The sequence below is a fragment of the Staurois parvus genome, unplaced genomic scaffold (assembly GCF_062004578.1).
Source record: "Staurois parvus isolate SC_StPar_1 unplaced genomic scaffold, SC_StPar_1.0 ptg000030l, whole genome shotgun sequence".
Taxonomy (NCBI): domain Eukaryota; kingdom Metazoa; phylum Chordata; class Amphibia; order Anura; family Ranidae; genus Staurois; species Staurois parvus.
Window position 1 is genome coordinate 8,160,751 of NW_028317826.1, and position 15,770 is coordinate 8,176,520.

Here is a 15,770-nt window from a genome sequence, read left to right on the forward strand (position 1 = left end):
ACGTTACATATCACCGCACACGCCAGGATGAGGCAATAATTCCAGCACCAGACCTCCTCCATACACTACACTGATGACCTTTAAGGGGCTTTAACCCCTCCCACCTGACCAATGTACATAAACGGCCGGCTGGGAGCTTCCCCGTTTTGATTGGACGTTCCTGTACGCCCCTCAGAACATGCGCTTGTGTGCGGCCCCGGGGCCACGCAACAGCACGGATCTGTGATGGCTGCGCCTGTCGGACTCAGCCCATTACGGGTTGGGATATGGGCTCTCTGATTGGACCTTCCAATGGTGATGGCAGTGACCAATCACAGCCATCTCTGAATGTCAGCAGACACGTGTCTCTGTAGCTGTTCCCCTCAGCTGAGGTCTGTGAGAGCTCAGTGAGGGGGGGAGGGGGGGATGCTGCAAATTGTGACAGTTGATGTGTGTAGCTGATGATTTTATTCCTCCATTACACAGCTCTGCAGCCCCCCCACACCAGGACACCAAGCAGCATCTGTCCCTGTCCACATGTCAGCGTCTGTCAGTGTCCCACATACATGTCATCACCTGTCAGTGTCCCACAAACATGTCATCACCTGTCAGTGTCCCACATACATGTCATCACCTGTCAGTGTCCCACACACATGTCATCACCTGTCAGTATCTCACAAACATGTCATCACCTGTCAGTGTCTCACAAACATGTCATCACCTGTCAGTGTCCCACAAACATGTCATCACCTGTCAGTGTCCCACAAACGTGTCATCACCTGCAACAGTGTACAGGGCACAAAACAAAGAATTAAAAACAATGTAAAGTGCCCCCATCCCCCCTCGCTGAAGTGCAAAGGTGAACGCAGGCATTGGTGTCATACACATACATGACCGGTGATCACATCACACATGTGAGGTATCGCCGTGAATGTCGGAGCGAGAGCAATAATTCTATCACCTGACCTCCTCTGTAACTCTAAACTGGTAACCTGGAACGGCTTATAAAGTGTCACCTATAAAGATTTGTAAATCACGTAGTTTGGCGCCATTCCATAATCGTGCGCAATTATAAAGCGTGACGGGTTTTTATCTATTTACTTGGTGCAACACCAGATTTTATATTTTACCAAAAATGTGGGTATTATATAGTGTTTGTGCATCAAAATTCTTCAACTGCTTCCCCCCCCGACCACTGCACATAATCGGCCAGGTGGGATCATCGCTTTTCTGATTGGACGTTCCTGAACGTCACTCAGAACGTGGCCACGCAGCTGTGCGCTCTCCGTGTGCCTGTGTCCAATGGACACAGCACAACGCCACATGTCAGAAAAGCTCTCTGATTGGCCCTTCTGATCACATGATGTCTGTGTCCAATCACAGCCATCATGTGATGTCCACAAAGCCACCAGTCTGTTGATTTGCTCTGCCTCTCCTCACACAGAGCCCGCTAGTGAGAAGCGAAGTCGATCTGTGTAAAACACACACATCACCCCATAGTGTCCCCCACACAGCTGTCAGTGCACCAGTGATCCACATCTGTCACAGTACCAGTGGTCATACACATCTGTACCAGTGATCCACTTCTGTCACTCATACCAGTGTAAATTCCACATCTATACCAGTGATCCACATCTGTCACAGCTTACCAGCGTAAAAGCCACATCTGTACCAGTGGTCATCCATTTCTGTACCAGTGATCAACATCGCTCATGGCCTGCCAGTGTCAAATCCACATCTGTCAGTACCAGTGAATAACATCTTTCACGGTGTACCAGCGTAAAATCCACATCTGCACCAGTGATCCACATCTGTCACAGCGTACCAGTGTCAAATCCACATCTGTCAGTTTAGCAGTGCTCAATATCTGTCACACAGCACTAGTGTAAAATCCACATCAGTACCAGTGAATAACATCTGTCACAGCACAGCAGAGTAAAATCCACATCTGTACCAGTGATCAATATCTGTCACAGATTATCAGTGTTAAATCCACATCTGAACCAGAGATACACATCTGTACCAGTGATATACATCTGTACCAGAGATAGACATCTGTACCAGTGATATACATCTGTACCAGTGATAGACATCTGTACCAGTGATAGACATCTGTACCAGTGATACACATCTGTACCAGAGATACACATCTGTACCAGTGATACACATCTGTACCAGTGATACACATCTGTACCAGTGATGGACATCTGTACCAGTGATGAACATCTGTACCAGTGCTACACATCTGTACCAGTGCTACACATCTGTACCAGTGATAGACATCTGTACCAGTCATAGACATCTGTACCAGTGAACATCAGCAATGCAGCATAAACTTGTGTAAACAATGATACACCAGCGAGGAGGCTTTCCAGATGCTGAGTATGACGGACGAGAGTAGCGGGGATCTCTCTCTATCAGACTCAGATTCTGAGTATGAGGCAGTTAAAAGTAGTGGGTGAGCAGCGGAAAAGAAAGAAGGGCTTCCCCCATCCACACATTGGAGGTGGATTGGGGAATCCTCCCTGCTGCCGTATTGTATTGTGACAGCGGAGGGGTCGGAGAGCCGGCTCACTCCCAGCCCAGCAACTCTCAGTTGTCACAAACAACTCCCAATCTCTGTTTATGTTCAGGAGACGGAGGGATGGGATCCCTATCATGTGACCACAGTGGTAGCCAATCACCGTGATCACATTTTTAGTGATCACCTCCCGGTGTTAAGACCCAGCTAAAGGGCTGCCAGGAGGGGGGGGGAGGGGTTATCAGGTTTTAGAGGTTGGGTTTGGATCTAATGTAACCCTCGTCATTGATAGATTGTATTTGATGTCCTTTATAAATACACAAATGTGATATTCCCGCCGTGAGGTCCCCCAGCCATCGTCCTCTGTCCTATAACATCATTTCTGCCGGTTCCAGCCACTCGCATTAAAATATCAGTGGAGAAAGAATGCGAAGTCAATCAGAATGGCCTCAGTGGGACGGATGCGATTTAATATTAGAACGACCCGGCCGCACAGAGGGAGCTGAAGATTTCAGCAATGTTCATGTAACTCATGCTGCTTCCCTCTCCGGAGTCTCTGCTGTGATAAGTAGGTGGAGGTCATTACAAATGCAGCCATGATTACCTCCACGGTATAAGTGCCACACACTACGCCGGGAAAGAGAGCGCCGTCCCCGAGACATAGGAGACACTTCTGGGGGTCAGCCCACCTAAACGGATCTTGTAGTTTTAGGTGGTTATAGGAAGACTGACTCTCCCGCGTACTTATTTTACCGCCCACTTCCTTCATGGATGTCTGTGCTCAGACTATGCAGGGCAAAGCAACAACAAGTTCCCTTTAATGCACTTCTCCCCAGCAGCATACTCCATACTGACTTTCCTTGTACCTCTCCGCCGCTCCGTTCAGCTGCTGATAGGAAAGTCCAGTATAAGCTTCAAGTCATGGGGATTGTAGATGACACATTGCTGATTGGCCCAGCACGGTCACATGGGGTAAGTCACATGCTTCTTCATACCTGGGGCTACCTAGTATTGCCTTTGTTTCCCAGCACAGAAGTGAAGGAAATGGCAGTGGGTGGGATTAACCTGGGTATGTTTCTTCTATTGTCTCTTTCAGGTGGGTGGTTTGGGGGTGTTAAAAACAAAAAGTTGAGCTGAAGTTTTACTGTCCACTCAGCATGGCACAATACAGCCAGCTGGGGCTGTACGCATGCATGGCTGCAATGTTTTGGCATTTTTACTGTATGGAGCAGATTTTGACAGTCGGTAACTTCTGCCAAACTCACCCATTGAGTTCAGTGCATGCAATTGCAGGGCTGGAGTGCAGCATTACAGGGTAATATCAGGCAGTGAGGAGGTGATATCTCGCCTCCTCACTGCCTTTCAAATGTCCTCTTAAAATATGGATTGCTCTTCAGATGGCACTGCAGTTCTCCTTAAAGTGGCTGTAAAGTCTGAAGGATTTTTACCTTTATGTATTCTATGGATGAATGTAAAAAGCCTTCTTTGTGCAGCAGTGCCCCCATCCCCCCAATACTTAGCTGAGCCCCATCGAGATCCAGCAATATGAATGACAGCCTCGCTGTCCCAGGTCTCTGCCTCCGCATTGGCTGAGACAGCAAGCAGGAGCCATTGACTCCTACTGCTATCAATTACAGCCAGTCAGCCAATGAGGAGATAGAGAGGGTGGGGCTAAGCCGTGGCTCCGTGTGTGAATGGACACACGGAGCAGTGGGTGCCCCCATAGCAAGCTGTTTTCTGTGAGGGCACCCGACAGGATGAGCCAGGAGAGCCTGCGGGGGGACCCGAGAAGAGGAGGATCCGGGCTGCTCTGTGCAAGCCGCAGGTAAGTATAGACATGTTTATTATTTATCCACTTGCCTACTGGGCCAATTCTGACATTCCTCTCCTACATGGAAAAATTCTCTTTTTTTGCTAGATAATTACTTAGAACCCCCACACATTATATTTTTTTAAGCAGAGGCCCTAGAGAATAAAATGACGGGGGTTACAATATTTTATGTCGCGTGGTATTTGCACAGTGGTTTTTCAAAAGCATATTTTTGGGGAAAAAAAAACACTTTAATGAATTTTAGTGAACACAAACACAATATAATACCCAATTTCTTTGTAAAATATAAAAGATGATGTTATGCCGAGTAAATAGATACCACACAAGACATGCTTTAAAACTGCGCACACCAATGAAATGGCGGCAAACCGGTACTTTAGTTTATCCATAGGCAACGGTTTAAAAGGAGGGGCTCTGACGTCACGACGCTATTAGGAATCACACGGCGAGTACAGATAGTGTGCAGAGCACACACAGAGGATGGTTACTATTTCAGAAACACATTTAATATATAGATATGTGAGTGAAGTACTTATGCAGTATAAATAAACCTTTTACAGAAAGATAAGGCACTATATGTATTCTTTTTTTCATGGTCACCAACAATATGGAGGAATAAAGAGGAGAGGTGGAGGAAGTGGAAAGCCCCCTGGAGGATAGAGGGAGAAATCCATCCATCCATATTACAGACAGGGATCAGCAAGCCTAAGAGACCCCCTGAGGGAAAAGTGAATGATTACATCCAGCTACCCAACGGTTTACAAGTCTTTACAGGTTACCAAATGAGAGTTCCAGAGGAGATTTGGTGCTGGAATTATTGGTGTGACGTTGGCGGTGATACCTCGCATGTGTCGTGCGATCGCTGTGTACATGTGCATGCAGGGCCGACACGTGTGTTCACCTTTGCATGTAAGCACGAGGGGGATGGGGGTTGTTTTATTTTTATTATTTCTTTTTTTCACTTTCATTGCTATCAGAAGGGATGAACAACTTGCTTTATGATCACATGGGCCATGACAGGTCCTCTTCTATCAGACCCCAGATTTCTCCACAGATTGGTCTGATTGGCTGCTTCCCCGGCTGGCAGGCGGAGAGTAAACCCAGAGCTGGAAGTGACAGAATCCTTGTTGCTTCCAGTTTCTCATTTCACATAGTGGGAAGAACAACATCAGTTCCTCCCATTGTGTGTGGGGGAGCCGATGCCACCGGTCGCATCTTTGCCGGGCTTCCCGATTGCACAAGATACACGGGAAAGGTGGCGGGGGGAGGGGATGAGACCCCCTTCTTCCACCTGAAAAGTAATCCAACGGCGCATAGTCGCTCAGATTACTTTTACATAAAAGAGAATCGTTGGCACTGAAAAATGATACGTGATCATGGTTGTCGCCTCAGCCATTGTCCCGGTATAACCACTTCAGTACCAGGCTGTGTATATATACTGTCATGGAAATTTTGTATTGTTGGTCGAACTTTAAATGTGTCATGTATTCGTGTTATTCATATGTCTCTCGTGTGGCTTAATTAAAGCTCTGAAGGCTGCAATTGGGCCATGCGCATGTACAATGTATGTATTACAGTACTCGGCTTGGTAATGGATGAGATGGCAGATCTGCGCTTATAGACCGGCGTGTATACCACCACGGCATTCCATGCGAATGCTGCTGTCAGTAGACCGTGGGCCTGTATCCACATATCAGCAGCATGGTACCACGTGGGCTTCATAACGCAATGCGCAAGCGGTGTGAACTCCACGTGTAGGCTTATGCATATCTTACAACCCATTACCAACTTGAAACTGTATCTTGGATGGATGTGTTTTAATAAAGATCGTATCGGGCCCATCCAGGTACAGACTGATATTTTTAGGGAGTGCTTGTGCAGAGAATTTTACATACCAATAGAAGCTAGTAGGACAAGAAATATGACCTCAGATGGCTCATAGGGGGGAAGGGGAGGAAGTCTGCTGACCTCAGAAGGTTCATGGGGGAGGACCAGTGATAGATAATAGCAAAGGCTATGCTCCAATTGGAATGTACATCCTCTGTATAGGCAATCCCCATTGTATTGTTCGGTGGGAGGGATTGACTTTATTCATGTGGGGGGCATGTGTGTATTCTTAATAAAACAGAGAGCTGAGCCTAAAATCAGCCCTTATGTGGATTGCAACCAGCCTTAGAGTGTCGTGTGATCATTCTAGGGTAACGGAGCTCCAATCACCTACAAATCAACAGGACCAAAGTATTTGGATGGGCAGGAATCGTGTAGTTTGGCTGCAGTCGTGGTAAGCGAGATTCACACAGCTTTATGGGGGATTTCTGCGCATCCAACTGCGAGTACTCACGGTAAGGAGAAATTCGTTAAAGCGAATTTCCAAGACAGTTTGGCGAGCCTGGTGGATACTAACGCGTATTCTTGCGTAGCTAACCTAGAACGAGGGGGGAATGGCCATCATGAACTAGCAAAAAGTATGCCGGCACATTTCAGGTCTCTCTGCCATTAAGAGGATCGCTTTTTGCGTGTTCGTGTGGCTGATTTCGCTCTCTGTTAGCTAACAAGAAATACCGCTTAACAAGGACCTCGTTTTTTGTCCTAAACTCTTGATTTGTGGGTGAAAAGACGAGGGTTTGTCTCTGCTGAGAGCAGCAGAGGGGTGGGTTTTGGTTGGCTGGATTTGGTCAAGTTTAAAAATCTTCCAACCAAAAATTAAACGGGTATATGTTTTAGTGGGTAAAAGTTGTTGCATAGTGTTAGGTAAGTATTTGTGGGCTGTAGGTACTGTGGTGATTGCTTTACCCCCCTCCACGTGAGGTAATTATTACAGTGCTGAAAGGCTTAGGTTAATTGTTAACTGTTGTAAGATCTGTGTTATGTGGTCTGTACAATGTTTTGTGGTACTACTGCTCCCAGCAAGCATGCAGCAGGGGGTCCTTTCTGTTACATGTGCATGTTAGTGTGATATGTTGGTGTTTTATGTCCGTTCTGTGATTGTGCCCAAATTGTGTTGTATGTGTGCTGTATATTGTTGTGTAATTGTCCAGTGTATGTTCTGTCTAAAAGTCTGTTTTATGTAAGAGGCAATTTTGAGGCTAGAGTCTACCATGTGTTTCTCTGTGGGGGGTCATTTTCTTGACTAAACCACATGGACTCCTTTTGTTTGGTGGCCATTTTGTTGGGTACCAAATGTGCAGTAATCTCTATGCAATGTGCATGAAGTTTCCTATATGCATTTGACCCATATTGTGTTTTTAATCCAAATTTTTTACAGTTTCATTTGTTTGCTTTTAGCTTTAAATTTGCGTATTGCCAGCCAATTTAAAGTGTATTAAGCGAGTTTTCCCTTCACGTGTTCCACATTTAATGAGCGCGGTGTAGTCTGGGTTTTTGCACATAGATTTCTTGTATAGTGATTATGTTTTTCTTGTGTTTTTCCTGTTAAAAGTAGTTCCTTATTGTAAAGCGGGTTTGTTTTAAGCTGCTGTGTCGCGTGTTTCACGTCCAGCAGACTTTTTGTGTAAACGGTTCTAGGTGGTTGCAGTAAAGATTGCGTGTATAACGTGGATCGTTTAGCGGTGCTGATAGGAGTGATTTTTGAGTCAGCAACAAGGTTACTTTTGGCGCAGTTTTTCGGTTTACCTCTGTGTAATTGTTTTACTGTGAAACGTCCCGTGTTTTTCATAAGGATCCACTTTGTCCTTTTTAACAGTTTTTCAGGTTGAAAAAGGGTTTTTCTGTGTGTATTAGGAAAGTTTTTTCTTTACACAAATTTCCTAAAGGTCAGTTAGTAGGTTTCTGCCCAACCAGTGACCCCTAAGTAACATCCAAGAACCCCTCTTTTTGTTTTGACTTGTGTTAGCTACTGTGTGCAGGGAGAGAAAAGCCACTTTCATCATTGTGCGGTGTGGCCTGCCAAACACAGTGGGTGATGAGAACTACATAAATTACGCTGTGCGAGTGGGCGGTCCAGGTAAGTATAACACTTAGCCTGGTTACCACAAACACTTCGGGTGGTCAGGATCACACAAATTGCGCTGTGGGAGTGGGAGGTGTGCTCTCAGTCTGACCGCCACTTGATGCGCTTCGGGTGATCGATAAGTATCACATAAATTACGCTGTGCTGGGAAAGTGGTGGAATCAGGCCTCTCGGTAGGATCCCACCGAGTGCTCCAGGGGGTAAACAGGTACCCGGACGCGGGATATATACCAGTGACTAGTCACGATGGGCAGTAGTCAGTCCATGAAGAGAGAGGGGGAACCAGCCCTCTTCAGGGTAAGGACAGCTGCACAACTGATGAAGGTGAGTTTGGGGGGGAAGTCTACAGAACCCCTCAAAAGGTGGAATAAATGGTCGAAGGGTACCAGATGGGAAATTCCCCGGGAAGGTACATTTGACGCATGGAGGTGGGAAAAATTCATCTCTGAATTTGGACCACGGATGCAGGCGTCAGAACTAGAGATCGCACAGCTATGGCTTCACAGGTCAATCCGATTAGGGAAGCAAGGCATACATAAACTGGTGTCTGTCCGGAAGAACCAGGTGATGTATACCTGGCCTCCAGAGGGAATAAAACAGGAGGATCCAGTGTCAGAGGTGGAAGAAGCTCTTTCAGGGCTGACTCTACTAAGGCAGGCAGGATCAGGGTCTGCTGGGGTTCCCCAACAACCAACAGTGGCTGAGATAAGTATAACTGCACCTGTCTCTTCTGTTAGTGACGTCACTCTTGACATACCTTCTGTGTCTTCTGTCTCTATGCCTCAGCCTCTGCCTCTACCTCTCCCTTCTCCCTGCTTCACCCCAGCTCCTTCTGTTTCCAACTATGAAGCCTACTCAACAACCGATTTGCAGACTATCTGTGAATCAAGGGGAATAGATACCCGGTTAAAAAACAGGGCGGATTGCATCAAAGCGCTACGAACCACTGATCAGACCCCTGCCCCCCAGCTATACCCTGATCTGAGGGACCTCAAACCTGAAGGTGCAGTAAGCGAGGTGGTTAATCTAAGCCCACCGATGAAGCTGGGTCAGCCCTTGCACTCTTCCCGGACCGAGGCCTATCCAGTCAGGGTGCAGCAATTTGAAGGTCCTCCCAATGCACGGGGGGAACGGACTTTAGGGGAACGGGTAGTTTGGCATGTCCCCTTCACCCCGGCAGAGATCCGCACTATTCTGGCTGAGCTCCCGGACTATCGAGTCAATCCGAGAGGATTTGCTCGAATGTTTGGACAAAACCAGTTCAGCTATGGTATGAGCGGGTCAGATTGTGCACAGATCCTACGGGCAAAGGTGGGCATGGAAGTGGCCAGTACAGTGATTGCAGGGTGCTCTATAACCACGCATGAGGAGATGACTTCAGGGGGCAAAGAGTTCTGTGCACAGCTAAAGGCAAAGCTTCCAGAAATGTATGGTGCTACCTCTACTACGGACATGATGAAGCTCACCCAGGGTCCTAATGAGGAAAGCGCCTGCTTCTGGCGCCGTCTCAAGCAGACGGCACTGGATGCGGATCTGGAAGTTGGACCTGATGCTCCAACTGAAGGGGTAAAGGTGACCGCGACGCACATTCTGTTGCGGGCCAAATTTTTGGAAGGCATCAATATTAAAATTCGGGAAAGGCTGGTTCTGGCCCGACCCGAATATAATGAGATGTCTATCCCTGCTATCCTTTCCACTCTTGCGGCAATAGAGAGGGAAATGGATAGAAGAAAACAAGACAAGGCCAAAGTTCTTATGTCCCAGACCCCACACGAAAAACCAAGGGATCTGGGTCACAGGAAGGATAGGCCCCCACCCAGGTGCTTCCAGTGCCACCAAACGGGGCACATGACGAGGAGCTGTCCCCAATTACCTAAAGGTCGGTGGCAGTTCATTCCTGATGAGTCCTCCGCCCCTATGACCACCATGGTAAGTAACTCCTATGAATTCTCATAGGAAGTTGACAAATCGGTGTCGGCCCAGATCCATCTTTTTCTAGAGGAATTAAAATATCCCCTCCCTTGCCTCACTGACACCGGTGCAGCAAGAACGGTCCTGCGAAAACAGGACATCCAAGGCAAGGTACCCCTCTCAGGGGAAAGCCCTCCTAACCCCTACTAACCTCACTATCAAACGATGCACTATTCTTAACCCAGCTTCTCTTCTTCCTGTGTCGGAAGATGAGAAGGGGGGGGAGGACAGCAATGACAGTGCTGAATTTTGCAACACGACTAACAATACTAACACCTCTTCTGCTAACATGTCTTCTTTGTCCACTACTAATCTCTCTTCCAAAGGACACGACTGCATTTCTTTGGTGGAACTGGAGTCAGCGGCGACACACCCCATATCACCCCGAGAGTAGCGGTAAGGTTGAACGTCTTCCGATACCCAAAAACCTTGGCCTGAGTGTCTCCCCATTGCCCCCTATTCCATCCGGAATGCCCCTCGGCAACCACATGGGCTGTCACCCTACGAGGTGTTGTTTGGGGGACCTCCCAAAACAGGGTTGTACTTTCCTCAACAGTTGTTGTCTTTGCATTCACAGCTTACAGGTTATGTGCAATCTCTGCAACGGGAGCTGCAGAAGATACACCATCGGGTTCGCGAATCGCTCCCCGATCCAAATACAATAACAGGTGTTCTTTCTATTGAGCCAGGTGATTGGGTCGTCCTAAAGAAACATCAAAGAACCGGACTCGAGCCACGGTTCACCGGACCATACCAAGTCCAGCTGACGACACCTACCTCACTCAAGCTCGAGGGACGAGACAACTGGGTGCACGCAAGCCACTGCAAGAAGCTTCTCAGCTACACCAGAGAATGAGGGGTGTCATTTTCCTTTTTCTTTTTGTTTGTATGTCTTACATGTGTGTGAACGGAGGAAAAGATGGCAGATACCCCAACCTTTTATTTAAAATGCACCTACGTTTAGCCAGAACCGCCAACAAAACCAACTGTTGGGTATGCTCTAAGCCCCCACCCAGTCATCACATGTCCGCAATGGCCGCTGTTCATGCCCTATATGACATCTGCGTCGGCATGAAAAAGCAAGGGACCCCTGGTCAGCCCCCACGTAGACATTTATCGGTAGAACTTAATGACACATTTTTAGCAGGTAACATCAGTTTCAGCACCAATATTAGCTCTAGCTCCTGTAGGGCCCTCACCAGTCCATTATGGGTAACTGGGCAGCTAGGCAGCCCTCAGGTGTGCTTTAACATCAGCTTTGGCACAGGTAACAAGTTTGTTGGGACTACCACCTGCGAGGGAGGTATAACTGTCAATCTGACTAACCAGACTTCCCTTCTGAGTAACCACACTGACCGACCAGACCACGTGTGTTGGAAGGATGGATGTGATGTGCAGACTGAGGGAGCAATCCCCCAGTCTGTGCAACTGTTGCTCAGTGCCAGAGGCCGAACGAGGAACTCTTCCTGCTCTGCTCTGACAGGTCCATACTATTTTCTGTGTGGTTCGGCAGCCTATAGAACATTTCCCCAGAACGCGAAAGGTTCGTGTGCCCTCATAAAGCTAGTCCCCGCATCCTATGTAGTGATGGACCATGAAGAGTTGATGGTCCACAAGAAGGTAAGGATGGCAGGGAGAGTTCGCAGGGAACTGTTCTCTGAGGGCGACCAGGCATGGGCTTGGTTCCCCTCATGGACAGGATGGGGAATAGAACTTATGAAGCGCCTGAACAATTTTTCTGTCATCGTGGATAGTATGTTTAACGAGACCGTAGAGGCTGTCAGAGAAATTGCCCAAGAACAACGGCAGATGGGAATTTTAGTGCTTCAGGAGAAGATGGCCCTTGATTATCTTTTAGCCGCCAAAAGGGGGTTCTGTGAGTTCATCGGAGAGGATTGTTGTACTTGGATAGAAGACACCGATGACAAGGTCCAGGCCCATATGGACAAAGTTAGTGAACTACAGGGAAAAGCTAGAGCTATAGCTAGTGAGGGTTGAAATCCGTTCAAGGGTTTGGGAGGATTGGGAGATTTCCTGTTCTCCATCGGATCTTGGTTGAAGGAAGTGGGAGTGTATATCCTGATGCTTCTCTTTTTCATCTGCCTTTTATATGCCGCGGTGAGATGTTCCTGTTGCCTCATCGACCGTGTAAGCCAAGCTCGGGCAGACGACCACATCTCTATGCCCGCTCCGGGGATCCCACTCCAACCACTGATCGGGGGAAGACCTCACCAACCAACCACCTTCTCTACAGATTACGTCCTGGCTTCTCTCTAATTTATCTCTCTGAAGACCACATTCTCCAAGACCTTCAAGCAAGCTTCAAACCTCATCATTGTTTGTGTCTGCGATTTGGAAAACTGTCTGGGTCGAGACCAGCCTTGTGTGGCCCCGTCTGCAGGGGCAATTTGAGAATCTGTTGCTGGATCTCCCCAGACCACCGTGGGATCACAAGCTTTATTCATACCACAAGTCTGTTTGTGGTTTTTGCAAGAGCCTTCCTGTAGTGAAGGTTCCAACGCTCTTGAGGATCATCGCTTCAATCAAGCCTGTTTGCGTCGAGTCTGCGTCGGGTCTTGTTGTTTCAGGTACCCCGTGGAGCTTTATTCTCAGGGACAACTACAGGAACTCTTTGAAGTTTGAGACTACACCCATCAAGCTGAAGAAGATCAAGAAGGGACACGAGGAGAATATGACAAAACAGGAGGGAATGTCATGGAAATTTTGTATTGTTGGTCGAACTTTAAATGTGTCATGTATTCGTGTTATTCATATGTCTCTCGTGTGGCTTAATTAAAGCTCTGAAGGCTGCAATTGGGCCATGCGCATGTACAATGTATGTATTACAGTACTCGGCTTGGTAATGGATGAGATGGCAGATCTGCGCTTATAGACCGGCGTGTATACCACCACGGCATTCCATGCGAATGCTGCTGTCAGTAGACCGTGGGCCTGTATCCACATATCAGCAGCATGGTACCACGTGGGCTTCATAACGCAATGCGCAAGCGGTGTGAACTCCACGTGTAGGCTTATGCATATCTTACAACCCATTACCAACTTGAAACTGTATCTTGGATGGATGTGTTTTAATAAAGATCGTATCGGGCCCATCCAGGTACAGACTGATATTTTTAGGGAGTGCTTGTGCAGAGAATTTTACATACCAATAGAAGCTAGTAGGACAAGAAATATGACCTCAGATGGCTCATAGGGGGGAAGGGGAGGAAGTCTGCTGACCTCAGAAGGTTCATGGGGGAGGACCAGTGATAGATAATAGCAAAGGCTATGCTCCAATTGGAATGTACATCCTCTGTATAGGCAATCCCCATTGTATTGTTCGGTGGGAGGGATTGACTTTATTCATGTGGGGGGCATGTGTGTATTCTTAATAAAACAGAGAGCTGAGCCTAAAATCAGCCCTTATGTGGATTGCAACCAGCCTTAGAGTGTCGTGTGATCATTCTAGGGTAACGGAGCTCCAATCACCTACAAATCAACAGGACCAAAGTATTTGGATGGGCAGGAATCGTGTAGTTTGGCTGCAGTCGTGGTAAGCGAGATTCACACAGCTTTATGGGGGATTTCTGCGCATCCAACTGCGAGTACTCACGGTAAGGAGAAATTCGTTAAAGCGAATTTCCAAGACAATACGTGCATCCGTATTGAAGCGGTTAAAGAGACCCTGTCACCACCTTAAACAAATGACAGGTCAGAGCACACACAGTATTTTATATGCCTACTTCTGGTGTTTTTACTTTCTGTGAATTAGTTTTTATTCACCTGCAATGTGTCTTTGAAGCTAAAAAATGTGATTAGCACAGCCCCCTCCCTTCTTGTATGCCATAGCCCTCCCCTCTACTGCGAGTGTCTAATTGCTATGTGTGCTGGCCCAGCTCCTCTGCCCCTCCCCTCACTATATAACCTTTTATGGAGGAGACAGGGAATACTATAGTGTGTCACTTGATTTACAGCTTGAAGTCAACATCCAAGATGGTGGCGACCAGCAGCCGATGCTCAGTTTGGTGTGTATTGATAGAGAGGTTTTTTGTTTTTTTTTGTTAGGAGAGTGCATGTGATCAGCATTGTCCAGACAGAGGGTCAGGGGTCCTGTAGTCTCATAGGACAGTCAGAGGAGAATGAAAACTCCTCCTACAAGCTTTAACCACTGCTGGGTTAGACACTGAGAGAAGTCATAAGACTGCTATATATTGCTGATGAGAAAAGGTATTTAGCAGTTTATATTTACTAAAATAATTGTATTTCCATGCTGTGTGTACTGTGGGAGAGCGGATATAGTGATTGCAGGGTCCGGGGAGACCGGATATAGTGGATGCAGGGTCCGGGGAGACCAGATATAGTGAATGCAGGGTCTGGGGAGAGCGGATATAGTAAGTGCAGGGTCCGGGGAGAGCGGATATAGTGAATGCAGGGTCCGGGGTGAGCGGATTTAGTGAATGCGGGGTCTGGGGAGAGCGGATATAGTGAATGCAGGGTCCGGGGAGAGCGGATATAGTGAATGCGGGGTCCGGGGAGAGCGGATATAGTGAATGCGGGATCCGGGGAGACCGAATATAGTGAATGCGGGGTCCGGGGAGAGCGGATATAGTGAATGCGGGGTCCGGGGAGAGCGGATATAGTGAATGCGGGGTCCGGGGAGATCGGATATAGTGAATGCGGGGTCCGGGGAGAGCGGATATAGTGAATGCGGGGTCCGGGGAGAGCGGATATAGTGAATGCGGGGTCCGGGGAGAGCGGATATAGTGAATGCGGGGTCCGGGGAGAGCGCATATAGTGAATGCGGGGTCCGGGGAGAGCGGATATAGTGAATGCGGGGTCCGGGGAGAGCGGATATAGTGAATGCAGGATCCGGGGAGACCGAATATAGTGAATGCGGGGTCCGGGGAGAGCGGATATAATGAATGCGGGGTCCGGGGAGAGCGGATATAGTGAATGCGGGGTCCGGGGAGATCGGATATAGTGTTTGCGGGGTCCGGGGAGAGCGGATATAGTGAATGCGGGGTCCGGGGAGAGCGGATATAGTGAATGCGGGGTCCGGGGAGAGCGGATATAGTGAATGCGGGGTCCGGGGAGAGCGGATATAGTGAATGCGGGGTCCGGGGAGAGCGGATATAGTGAATGCGGGGTCCGGGGAGAGCGGATATAGTGAATGCGGGGTCCGGGGAGAACGGATATAGTGAATGCGGGGTACGGGGAGAGTGGATATAGTGAATGCGGGGTCCGGGGAGAGCGGATACAGTGAATGCAGGGTGCTGGGAGAGCGGATACAGTGAATGCAGGGTCCGGGGAGAGCGGATATAGTGAATGCAGGGTCCGGGGAGAGCGGATATAGTGAATGCAGGGTCCGGGGAGAGCGGATATAGTGAATGCAGGGTCCGGGGAGAGCGGATATAGTGAATGCAGGGTCCGGGGAGACCGGATATAGTGAATGCAGGGTCAGGGGAGAGTGGATATAGTGAATGCAGGATTCAGGGAGA

The 15,770-nt window shown here is 48.1% G+C and overlaps 1 protein-coding gene across 1 annotated transcript in view; it reads left to right on the plus strand.

Moving 5' to 3' along the window:
• Positions 1 to 13,714, plus strand: part of LOC149470866 (uncharacterized) — a 36,867-nt gene extending 23,153 nt beyond the window's left edge. The window contains exon 2 of the mRNA XM_089659088.1: positions 10,962 to 13,714. Within this exon, the coding sequence (XP_089515214.1) occupies positions 11,125 to 12,270 (1,146 nt within the window). The 5' untranslated portion in view covers positions 10,962 to 11,124 and the 3' untranslated portion in view covers positions 12,271 to 13,714. The remainder of the gene's footprint in view (positions 1 to 10,961) is intronic.
• The last annotated feature ends 2,056 nt before the right edge of the window (positions 13,715 to 15,770 follow it).